Source organism: Hemiscyllium ocellatum, chromosome 11 (assembly GCF_020745735.1).
Source record: "Hemiscyllium ocellatum isolate sHemOce1 chromosome 11, sHemOce1.pat.X.cur, whole genome shotgun sequence".
Classification (NCBI taxonomy): domain Eukaryota; kingdom Metazoa; phylum Chordata; class Chondrichthyes; order Orectolobiformes; family Hemiscylliidae; genus Hemiscyllium; species Hemiscyllium ocellatum.
In genome coordinates, this window is record NC_083411.1 from 85819641 (window position 1) to 85832772 (window position 13132).

A 13132-nucleotide genomic window follows, 5' to 3' on the forward strand; every position below is an offset into this window, starting at 1 on the left:
AATTCTTTTGTTCACATAGCAGAGATAATAACAAGGAACATCAGGTGCAGTTCTGCTCCAAAATATGGCATGCACGAGTTTTCAGCTGGTACATTGCCCTTTTTATCATCTGCCTGTGATTGCAGTGTGTATGGCAGTGGCAGTATTTTAATTAAAATGTCAGAGCAAATTCTATTAGAGCCATTGAGGACGAATCACCAGATCAGGTGAGCACTAGGCCATAGCAGGTCAAAAAGACAAAGGCACCTGAAAGAGCGGGTTTAGTTTCTTCACTGATAAAACAATACAGAAGAAACCTTTTGTACTTCTGAATAACAGGCTCAGAAATGAAAAAAAAAATGCTTTAGCTTTACAAGAAGCAGCTATGAAAGAAGAAAATCACTTTAGTCCCTTGCACACACACTAAAGTTTTTTTGATTTTGAGCTGGTAGTTATACAACATTTACTAAATAAAGCCATGCCCTTGAATTGTATTCTCTTACACCAGTAATTTCAGAGATTTTAATGTGCAGAATAGAAAAATGATGCAGTATTCTCAGTGGATCAACAATAGCAAGGTGATGACTTTAAAACTTACGTACACTTGTGATTATGACTGTTTTAGTGCTGATTTTAATGTTTTATATTTCCATAATGTCTTTTTTCCTGTTCACTATTTGTGTTCAAGCTTTCATCTTTGTGCAGTTATTCCTATCTATCTGGTTTTGATGTTTTTGCTGTTTAATTTATTATTCACAGATGACAGTTAATTCCCAAGTTTTTCTCCTAATTGATGTGAAACTTGTTTTGAAAAACACTGGGATGCTTACTGATGTTTTGACTGTTGTATCTTGATACATGTTACAATAATAATTTACTGGCAGGTCCTCAAGGTCTCAGCAGAGAGCTGTGCTTCCCAGTGAGAATGGGAAGAGCAGTTTGCCTTGAATGGTAGTGGGGTGTAGAAATGAAATTCTGCCTCAGCAAGGTGATAAAATGCATGATAAAAAGGTGACAGTCATTTGTACCCATTTATATATGTATGAAGAAAATGGATAAATGACCAATTCAGTTCCACATATTTTACACCTTTTGCTGACATTGAATTTTACCTCTAAGACCACTATTTTCTTTTCAGGCTCTTCATAGCTTCTCTTTTACTTTTATGCTCATGTCACCTTTAATCTCCAACTCAACTTCACAATTTTTGTCTTTCTCAAACCATCCTCAGCCTTATCTTGAAAGTACACACAGCTTTCTTACCAGTAGCACCCCCAACTTTACCATTTTGCTGTTCATAAACCTTTCTATTAAGCATGCCTATTTTGAGTAAGCAGTCTGCCCATCCAGCGCAACCTCCTGGGGCTCTCTCTCCACGTGTATACATACACAAGATTAAGCTTGTCATCATCTTTGATCACTGAACTGCTCTATACTCGTTATTCACTGATTTACTACCCCTGAATCTGTGCACTCATGAGGCCAATCCCAGACCTTATTTAAATTCCTTTATTTTTGCCATTTTCTGGTCTAGTTGTGATTGGCAAAACTTGGTAAATGAAAAAGCAGAGGGAAATGTGAGGTTATGCATTTTGGCAGGAAGAATAGGGGAGCAGAAAATTGCTTAAAGAAAGACTGTAGAAATCTACAGAACAGAGGGATTTGGGAATCCTCATCCATGAATCTCAAATGGCTCACATCCAATTTCTGCAGGTAAAAGGGAAGGCAAATGGGCTGTTGGCCTTTATTTCAAAGGGAATGCGGTATAAAAGTAAGAAGGTTTTGCTAAAACAATACAAGTCACTAGTCAGACCACAGCTAAAATATTTCAAAATAGTTTGGGTCCCTTAGCTCAGGAAAGAAGTACTGGCACTGGAAGTAGTTCAGAGAAGGTTCACTAAGGTTCATACCTGGTATGGAGGAATTGTCTTAGGAGAGGTTGAGTAGACTAGGCTTCTTTAGAATACAGAAGGATGAGACCCCTTGTGGACCCCCGGCTAGGAAAACAGCCAGTCTGTCCCAGTCATATCAGAATTTTTGTATCTGTCAGTATGGTCCCCCTCATTCTCCTCAACTTTAGTGACTAGAACGCCAATTGAAATAATATTTCCACATATAACAAGTCTGCCAAACCTGGAATCTATTTGGTGAACCTTCTGCTGTACCCCCACCTAAGTAGCTATATCTTTTCTCAGATTAGGAGACTAAACTTGCAGATAGTAGCCCAGGTATGGTCTCAAGGGCTTGTACAGTTCCAGTAAGTCTTTCATGCACCTGAATTTGAAACTTGTGCAATGTAGTCTATTGTACCATTTGCCTTCCCGACTGTTTGCTCTCAGTGATACCCAGGGCCCCTCATACACCAACCTTTCCCACTTTATCACTGTATAAATAATTCATTGCCAAAATGGACAATTTCAAATTGTCATGTTATACTGCATCTGCCAGTTGTTCACCATCGGAGTCCTCCTTCAAAATCCTGTACCCTTCCCCTTCTTGGAAATAAGAGGAAGTTTCTTTCTCATTGATGAGTGTGGGTGATTAAAATAATTAACACAGATAATTATCATTATTTTCTGCTGTATATTGAATTTTAAAATATCTATTTACCATTTAGTTTGTAATTTTGGATATTGTAATTTTTTTTCTAGATCCATTGTAAATTTGCATTTTCTGTAAACATTTGGGAATGTTATGAAAATATAGATTGTTACGAAGTTTCTCCTTCCATTCAAACTTCTGGTAAAGGAACCAGTAATTATTATGCAGCTCCCCTCTGCACACATTGCAGTACTTGCCTGTCTTGTGGATTTTGTGTTCTGTTTTGAAATAATCATAACAAATACTTTGATTTAGGTTGTCAACCGGTGATGTTAGGCCCTAGTAATATACATTATATCTGTGTGTGTGGTACTGTGCTTGACTACCAATATGGTTACTTATTTTTCTTTCAGATTTTGGTGATCATGAAGTGAAAGGGAAACCTCAAGTACTTTGGGCTTTATATTTCAATATGAGAGATACATCAGCAGTTGACAGAAGCACATATGAAGGCCTTCCCAGTAACGTCTTTGTCTGCTGTGGACCTGATGTTGCTCTTGGATTTGAGCAGTCTGTTAAGCAGGTACGGTCAACTGAAAACTATCTAAAATAAACTGCTTATGTTATCATGTGTTTCCCACTTTTAGAATGTACCACAGGCTTTTTGAACGATGCTGTTACCTTTCTGATGTGTCATCACAGTTAAGGAAACAATAATAGCAGTCAGTCTGCAAGGTGAAAATTAAAATTGTTTTAACTCTTCTGGAATAACTTGCTTTTCCATGTTCTGATACTGAAATCTAATAACTTGCACCATGTATTCTGTTTAGAGTAGATAACTGTCATCAAATACCTAAGGTTGATTCATCTTATTTGCCACAGTTAAATCTTGCATACCATTTACCATTGTACACTTGAAGACCTGTTTGAATGTTAAAGAGCCTAAGGGAGAATGAGTGTTGGATTGGCTGGGAATTTTAAAAAGGCAGCATATCTTTGTGTTAAGCAACCAGTGTCTCTTTCTTAAAATTATGGTTCATTTGAAGAGTGTGATAGCAGTTAGGGGAAGTGCAAAATATGCTGACTGCACAAAAGCAATTGAGAAATTTAGAAATGGATATTGGGGAGCCATTGGGGGTTTCCTTTGTGGAAAGCAAAGGAATCATAATGTGTGTTTAAAAGGCAACATATCTAGAAAACCAATTTATTTACGATATTGACACTTTATTAGTACACATAGTGTTGAAGAGGATAATTAAAACCCAATAGAGATGCAAGTACTTTGAATTCAAGGTACTGTGTGGCATTGCTGTGAATATGTTAAAGGGTTGGTGTGACTACTTTGCAGCTAAACAATCAGTGGACAGATGTTTATTACACCTTAGGTGGCAATAAACTGCAAAAAAAAATGAAACAGTAAATGTATTATGTGTCAATTGTTAATTTATTAGCACATGGGGGAGACAGCAATATAGTGGTAATGTCATTGGGCTAGTCATCTAGAAAGCCAGACTAATGTTCTGCAAACATAGGTTCAAATCTCACCATGGCAGATGGTGAAATTTGAGTTTCAGTAAAAACCTAGAATAAAAATCTAGTTTAAAGACACCATGAAACCATTATTAATTTGCATAAAACCCCTGATTAACTAATGTCCTTGGAAGGAAATCTGCCATCTTACCTTCCCTGGTTTGGTCTGCATGTGACTCAAAACCTGTAACAATATGGTTGACTCTGAACTTCCCTCTGGGTCATTTGGAATGGGCAATAAATGCTGGCCTCGCCAGTGAGGCTGATGTCCCATGTATGAATGAATTTTTAAAATATCCAAATTCAAGTGTCTTTCCACGGAAATAGAAATCAAGTTTGACACTTTTGCTGATACATTGCAGCAGCATTTTGGTGTCAGCACTCTGTCAGGTGATACTATACCTAAGCCCAACCTACTTTGTTCAGATGAATATGAAGATGGCATATATTCTAAAAGATCATCAGAGTATCTCTCATAACCCAGCTATTACTTATCCTTCAATCAACATGATAGAAAAAGGGATCTGCTCATTTTTATATTGCTGTTTGTCAGAGTTCGCTGTGTGTATATTGTCTACAACAGTGACTACACTTACAAAATATTTTGTTAGCTGTAAAGTGCTTTGAAGCATCCATCAGTAGTAAAATATATAATAGAATTATAAATTTCATCTGCTTTAAACAAGTTTGACAATCTAATCGGCAGAAAATGAATTGTCGAAAAATGAAAAAGGTCAAATATGTAAAATGTGCAGTAAACATCAGAAGAAACTAATGACTCTGCTATTAAAATGTTCGGTTATGGAGCTCATTGGAAGAATTGGGTAAGAATCTTGTAACTGTGTGTGCTATGTCCATACACACACCTACCACTCATAGTTGCTTTGTACCTTTTTCATCCAGTTCCAACTTGTCCATAGTGTAAGTGTTTGGCCTTAGAACAACAAATGGCTGCTAAGTCATGAGATGATTGCTATCCTTCTCCTACACACACTGATACAGACATACATCTGTAGTCAGTAGATTAGGATGTGAGATTGCAAAGGCAGAAACAAAGCCATTGCAGGGTCTGTCCAGTGTTTGAGAGTAAAAGGTATTAAAAGGTTTGAAGTCTGGCCCTGAGGAGTCTGTCCTTCATTACTACTTTCTTCCTTCCAAGCAGTCTCAATGACCTCAATTGAAAACATGCTTGACTGCAAAGTGTGGCGCTGGGAAAGCACAGCAGGTCAGGCAGTATCTGAGGAGCAGGACAGTTGACGTTTCAGGCATACGCCCTTTCAGGAATTTGGGCATTGTAGTGCAGATTGTGTTGTCTGTGTCAAGTAGTATGTGTACAGCTCTGAAAGAACAATTCTTCCAATATGCCCAAAACATTGATTCTCCTGCTCCTCAAATGCTGCCTGACGTGCTGTGTTTTTCTAGCACCACTCTCTCGACTCTGATCTCCAGCATCTGCAGTCCTCACTTTATACTGTCTGACAGAAAGCAGAGAGTGGGGACAAAAGGGTCCTTTCACCGCTTCCTCACAGCGCCAGGGACCCGGGTTCAATTCCCACCTCAGGAAACTCTGTGTGGAGTCTGCACCTTGTGTCTGCATGGGTTTCCTCCGAGTGCTCCGGTTTCCTCCCACAGTCCAAAGATGTGCAGGTTAGGTGAATTGGCCATGCTAAATTGCCTGTAGTGTTAAGTGCATTAGTCAGGGGTAAATGTAGGGGAATGGGTCAGTTTGGATGGTCGGTGTGGATTTGTTGGACCGAAGAACTGTAGGGAATCTAAGCTAATCTTCTCTGCATGGCAACTGATGACAATTGGTGTTCCACAAGGCTATGTTGGGGCCACTACTTTTCACTTTTTATACATTAACAATCTAGATGAAGGAACTGAGGGCGTTCTGGCTAAGTGTGCTGATGATACAAAGGTAAATAAAGGGACAGGTAGCATTGAGGAGGAGGGGAGGCTACAGAAGGATCTTGACAGTTTAGGAGAATAGGCAAAGAAGTGGCAGATGGAATACAGTGTGGGAAAGTATGAGGTCATGCACTTGAGTAAGAAGAATAGTGGCATGGACTATTTTCTAAATGGGGAGAAAATTCAGAAGTCTGAAGTGCAAAGAGACTTGGGAGTTTTAGCCCAGTATTCTCTCCAGGTAAACTTGCAGGTTGAGTCAGTAGTTAGGAAGGTAAATGTAATGATGGCATTTATTTTGAGGACTTGACTATAAAAGCAGGGTTGTACTTCTGAGGCTCCTTAAGGCTTTGGTTAGACCATTTTTTGGATTATTGTGCACAGTTTTGGGTCCCATATCTCAGGAAGAATGTACTGGCCATGGAGTATGTTCAGAGGAGGTTCACGAGAATAGTCCCAGAAATGAACAGCTTAACATATGAGGGACGTCTGAGGGCTCTGGGTTTATACTCAGAGTTTAGAAGGATGAAGGGGCAGTCTAACTGAAACATACAGAATACTGAAAGGCCTGGATAGAGTAGATGTTGGGTAGACATTTCCAATGGTATGAGAGACTAGGACCTGAGGGCTTGGCCTCAGAAAAAAGGGAAGAGCTTTTAGAATATAGGGGTAAGGAAAATCATCTTCAGCCAGAGAGTGGTGAATCTTTGGAATTCACTTCCACAGAAGGGTGTGGAGGCCAGGTCATTGAGTGTATTTAAGGCTCAGACAGACAGACAAGGGTTACAGGGAGAAAGTGGGAGAATGGGGATGAGAAACTAATCAGCCATGATTGAATGGTGGAGCAGACTCGATGGGCTAAATGGCCTAATTTCTACTCCTATGTCTTCTGGTCTTAAAATGCTAAGCAATTGATGGTTATTTGATTACAATGTATCCAGTTTAATGGTGGCCTATAAGGATTCTTTGGTTGTCCCTGCTACTGCTTACTGCTGGCACGGAAGTATTTGGACATGGGACAGAGTGGAATGACATCACTGTCCTCCTGTACCTCTTCTCTGTTGTCTGGATGTTGATGTTGCCTTCACCAGGTTCCACTCTTAATTACACATTTGTAATCAGAACATTTCTACTGATTATTGTTGTCTATCTTCTTCCTTGTGATTTTTGTCTGTAGATACCTACCTCTTCACATAGATTCCCTCCTTTGTTCTTCAGTCAGCCAATCCGTTCCCTGGCTACCCTCTTGCTTTTTACAGAGAAAACTCGATTATCTGAATACCAATAATCCGAAAATTGGATTATACGAAGGAGATCTCGAGGTCCCAGTAGAAACATTACATTAAAGATGTATTTCCAACAGTGATCACATCTTTTGTTTACAGTGATTAAACATGCACCATCTCCAAATGACTGTCTTCCCGCCCTCCCTCTCTTCCCCCACACTTTCCCTGGAGTTCTGTACAGGTGTGTACCCTAAACCACCCCCCCTCCTTCCCCAGATAATCTCTCCAACATTGTCCTGCGCGCATATGCTCGCTATTTGGAAACTTACCCCACAAAGGGAGCAGCAGCAGTCTTGTTGGTGTCCAATCCAGCTGCCTGGAGAAGGGGGTGAGTGTCTACGAGGTTGAGGGGTGGTGTTGCATGGTGTGCGGGGGGATAGTCTTGCATGGGGTGTTAGGAGGCGGAGGCAGTGTTGGATGGGTTTGGGGGTGGTGTTGCAGGGTGTTGTTGTATGGGGTGGGGGCAGGGGGTGTTGGTGGCGGAGATGGTGTTGGACAGGATTGGAGATGGTGTTGGTCATGGTTGGCAGTGTTGGGTGGGGTTGCAGTTGCGGGGGGGGTGAGGGTGCAGTGTTGGGGGTGGGAGGCAGTGTTGCATGGGAGTGGGGGATGGTGCTGGGGGGCGGGGCCTCGCACGCCGAGTGCTGCTGTAGTCTCCTGAATGGGGAGGAGACTTTACAAGCTCCGAGGCCCAGAGGAAACGCATTTGATCAATTAACCGAATAATCAATTATCCAAACAGAATAGTGCCCATCCATCAAGTTCGGATAATATAGGTTCCCCTGTATATATGTATAAAAAACTTGGGATTCTCCGTAATCTGGTTTGCTAATGATTCTTTATTACCTCTTTTAGCTCTTCTAATTTCTTGTTTAAGTTCTTTGCTATTTTCCCTATATACTTCAAAGGCTTTATCAGTTCCCATCCTCTTAGACCTTATGTATGCTTCCTTTTTCTTTTTGAGCAATGTCATTAATATCGCTGGTCATCCAAGGTTCACATAACTTGCCATACCTATCCTTCATTCTTGCAGGGATGTGCCATTCCTGAACTCTTACCAACTGCAGTTTGAAATACTCCCACATAGCCAATGTGAATATACCCTCAAACAGTCGCCTCCAATCAATATTCTCCAGTTCTTGCCTAATATTGTTGTAGTTTGCCTTCCTTTATTTTAATAGCTTCACCGGAGGACTGCTGTTATCCCTACTCATGAGTATCTTAAAACTCAAGGTTTTATGGTCACTATTGTTCACGTGCATTTCCCAAAACCAGGTCCAGTGTAACCCCTTCCCTGATTGGAATGTTTACATACTTCCTTACCTAGTTCCTTGAAAGTGGAGTCACAGGTAGGTCGGGTAGTGAAAAAGGCATTTTGTATGCTTTCCTTTACTGGTCAGAGTATTGAGTACAGGAGTTAGGTGGTCATGTTGCAGCTGTACAGGACATTGGTTAGGCCACTTTTGGAATATTGCATGCAATTATGGTCTCCGTCCTATCAGTAGGATGTTGTGAAACTTGAAAGGGTTTAGAAAATATTTACAAGGATGTTGCCGGGGTTGGAAGATTTAAACTATAGGAAGAGGCAGAATAGGCTGGGGATGATTTTCCTGGAGTGTCGGAGGCTGAGGGGTGACCTTATAGGGGTTTACAAAATCATGAGAGGCATGGATAGGATAAATAGACAAAGTCTTTTCCCTGGGGTGAAGTCCAGAACTAGAAGGTGCAGATTTAGAGTGAGAGGGGAAAGATTTAAAAGGGACCTAAGGAGCAATGTTTTCATGCAGAGGGTGGTGTGTGTATGGAATGAGCTGCCAGAGGAAGTGGTGGAGGATGGTACAATTGCAACATTTAAAGGGCATCTAGATTGATACAAGTAGGAAGGATTTAGAGGGAAATGGGACTAGATTAGGTTCGGATATCTGGTTGGCATGGACTAGTTGGACTGTTTCCATTTTCCTCTCAATGCCTCTATGGCAAACGCTGAGTTGTGCATTATTTATTTTCAGCAAATGTGTGGCCTCAGCAAAGAGCTCAGGATTACTGCATTAATGTAAAATTTGGACACTTTTTCTGTCTGACATATTTAATCTGTATCTCTCTTTGCTCATCCTCACCACTGTCTGGAGTGCTAACATCAGTGCTGACTTCTCTCTCATACTCTGTTCAAGTGAAAGTTCTTTGTGATCCTGGCCAGTGATTTTCAGAAGGCTTTTTTTTAGAGCAAAGCCAATATTTTTCAGCGCACGTCAGCATATAGCAATTGGCCATGTGAACTTTGGATCTTCCCGTCCAGCTTGCCGTTATAGGTGCTAAGGGTAAATAGGCGAAAGTGAGGATTGCAAATGCTGGAGATCAGAGTCAAGATTAGAGTGGTGCTGGAAAAGCGGCACGGTGGCACAGTGGTTAGCACTGCTGCCTCACAGTGCCAGAGACCCGGGTTCAATTCCCGCCTCAGGCGACCGACTGTGTGGAATTTGCACGTTCTCCCCGTGTCTGCGTGGGTTTCCTCCGGGTGCTCCGGTTTCCTCCCACAGTCACAAAGATGTGCAGGTCAGGTGAATTGGCCATGCTAAATTGCCTGTAGTGTTAGGTAAGGGGTAAATGTAGGGGTATCGGTGGGTTGCGCTTAGGCGGGTCGGTGTGGACTTGTTGGGCCGAAGGGCCTGTTTCCACACTGTAAGTAATCTAATCTAAGCACAGCAGGTCAGGCTGCATCCACGGAGCAGGAAAATTGACGTTAATGGCAGAAGTCCTTCATCAGGAAATAGGGTAAATAGTGTGCTTCTCAGATAAGTTAGATAGCCAGCATATTTGGAAACCATTCCATTCATTCTGCTTCATATCACTGTTGTCAATTCACTTTGCTGATAGATCCAGCCAACATCTGGAGATTTGATCATGTAATCTGGATTGATACTTGAGCACTCCTGAGGGAGTGCTGCACTATTGAAAGATGAAGCCTGTGCAGGGGAACCTGAATTATCATGTGGCACTTCCTTGACCCTCTACAGTTATTTCATTGTCCTGGGAAACATTTGTTTTTTGACCAGAATCACTGGCTGATAATCTTACTATTGTTTGTGGAATATTGTATGCAAAACATTATGCCACATTCCAACTCCACATCTTCAAAAAAATGCATTTAACTGCTAAGCACTTCAAAACTTTTGAGATTATGAAAGATGTTACGTAAACACAAGTTCATTCTTTCAGCCACACTAAACTGTTTATTCACTGAGAGAGTCTACATGGTTACAGGCAGATGAGGAGTGGTGATCAACTCCCTTCTTTTTAAACCCCCCTCTTGGTCATTGGAAGCTATTTTTGTTTTTCATGCACAACTATTGCTCTTCAAAACTTAGTTAACCAAATCAGAATGAAGGTGGTTCAATTCAAGGCTTTCTTGAGTGGAATTGAGTTTCCTGTTAAACTTGAAAAACATAAGAAAACATGCTCTCAAACACATGAAAATGCAGGTAATAAAGTTCTTCATAAAAAAATATTATTCAGATAGGAAGGTCAAAGTTATTGCAGTTCAAAATTTTTGAAATCATTGATTTGCAAGAGTGAAACCTGAGTGACAGCTTTTTTAGAATTGGAACTAGGCTTTATTGTCCCATGTACTCCAGTAAAGAAGTACAGTGTACAAAGTCGCCATTCTCCAGTGCCCTCTTCAGTACAAAAACTCAACTTTTTAAAAAAATGACCATCTTAAATGCACAATCCAGAATTTTAAACACACAGAATTACAAAAACCGAGTCAAGAAATGAATTCAGATCTAAAAGTCTTCAGGTCATCTTATCTCCATTCAGTAAGTGGGCCTCCCTCCTCAAAGCCTCTAGTCTCATTCCCACCCTCCGAACTCGCTCTCCCTGCTGCCGCAGGCCCTCTGAACTGGCTCCCACTACCGCCACCTGCTTGCTCAGGACAATTAACCTTGATTGCTTGGTGAAAGGTGGCATTCGCAAGTTATTCTTTAGGAAGTGTTACCTTTTTATAGGTTGAAAGAGATAGTAAGGGAATGAAGTGCTTTCAGACATCAACACTCCACTGGTGACCTTTCATCTCTCAATATGTGATCGTATTGTGAGTATGGCTAAAATAAAATACTAAAATCTCTTGATGCCTCACTGAATTTTGGTGTCCCTTGATCAAAAATGGTCATTTCAGTGCACCCAGTTTTGTACATTCCATGTGCAGTCATTCAGGTTAGTTTCCTTATTGTAACCATTTTTAGTTAATTAAAGTCAGGTGTTAAAGTTAAGTGATGAAAGCTTAATATCGATAGTCCATTTGCATTGTAATTGTAACAACGTCGATAAAGTGTCTTCCTTCAGACCAGTAATTATTTTGAGTATTTGTTTGGATCAATATTCACAGGACTTATTTCCTCCTCTTTCACTAGGCAGAAGATATCTTTCATCAAGTCTGTCCAGGGGAAGAGTTCTGTCCCGCGGCTCCAAACCCTGAAGATATTATCTATGATGGTGATGGTGCGCAACCAGGAAGCTCTGGTTTTGGAACTTCTGCAGAATCAGAAGCAGTTCAAGCAAAAGAAAATACAAACCCCGAATCTGATCCCACAAAAGATGGCAACAATGAACTGGTAGAACCATTGGATAATAGTGAAGTAGACAGACAATCGCAAATGGCCAACTCTGATGCTGAAGATTTGAAGTGTAATAATGGGATGGAAATTCCAAAGGATGCAGAATAATGTATTTTTGAAAGGTCAAAGTAATGGCCCATGGTGGTATTTTGAAGTTGATGCAAACTGAAAAATGCTGTTAATATATCATAGTGAAATTATAGAGGGCAGCCTTTACATCTTGCAATGGTCCAACTAATTGAACATTCTAATTCGACAGGCAGTATATCCATACCTTACCTAAATCAATGCTGTATTCTGTTGTGTAAAAGTAGTCCTAACAAATAGATCTATTTTCATCCACTTGCTGCTACTCTTCACTTTACTTCCCCATTACCCTGAAAATGGATTAATGTTGAGGTCTATTGACACTAATTAAAAGTAACCGATCTTAAAGATGGGTTTGGAGAAGAATTGCCAAAATAAGCTTTGCTTAAAGCATGTGGATGTTTAAAGACTATTAACATATCTAAAATTAAAAGCTACAGCTTGCTTTGCTGGAACACTTTTATCACAATACTGTTCCTAAAGATTGGGTAGAACTCACTCATGATAAATGATGGAAAATATTTCTTTTGACAAGAAATGTTCAAGCCATTCAACGTTTTGAAATATTGTTTACTGGAAAAAATATTAAGTGCTAATGTTACGTTATGAATATACTTCAGAAAGCAGTGGCAGGTGCAAACAATTTTCTCAGTGGAAAATCAAATAGGTCTATAATGATATGTGATGGAATAGCAGATGTTTTGCAGATCAAGGTACTATTTTCCATGAGTAATGTGTTCAATATCAAAAACATATACTGTGCAATAACCTGTGAAAATACACCTCATTTAATGGTTATGTAAACAAAAGTGATTAAAATGTTGCAAAAAATCATGTCTGTGGTACATTTGTGTGCTCTGAATAGGGTTTCTTGATTTTTCTGATTAACTAATTTTTTTTAAATTAAAACATGATGTGCTTAATTCCCACTGCTGAATTTATGAAAATTCAGAAACTAATCGCAATTCTGGCTACTTTCATAATTAGACTATGGAGCAATTCAAGCAGCTAATACAAATAAATGAAGTAAGTGTCATTTTTGATAAATTGATGAAGAACGTACTTCCATAAGTAGGCATTAATTAGAAGCTGTGACTGGTCATTTTTATGTTGCTTACTTAAAGGTCATGTGAAATACATTCAAAAGGAATGATAGGGGTTATGCCACTATTACTTCATTCCCTTTGTTTC

General features: G+C 40.0%; 1 protein-coding gene across 3 annotated transcripts in view; it reads left to right on the forward strand.

The window, feature by feature from the left end:
- Positions 1-12772, forward strand: part of chm (CHM Rab escort protein) — a 108959-nt gene extending 96187 nt beyond the window's left edge. For all 3 annotated transcript variants that reach the window (XM_060832214.1, XM_060832215.1, XM_060832216.1), the window contains 2 exons: positions 2934-3103; positions 11651-12772. In XM_060832214.1, the coding sequence (XP_060688197.1) occupies positions 2934-3103; positions 11651-11962 (482 nt within the window). In that variant the 3' untranslated portion in view covers positions 11963-12772. The remainder of the gene's footprint in view (positions 1-2933; positions 3104-11650) is intronic.
- The last annotated feature ends 360 nt before the right edge of the window (positions 12773-13132 follow it).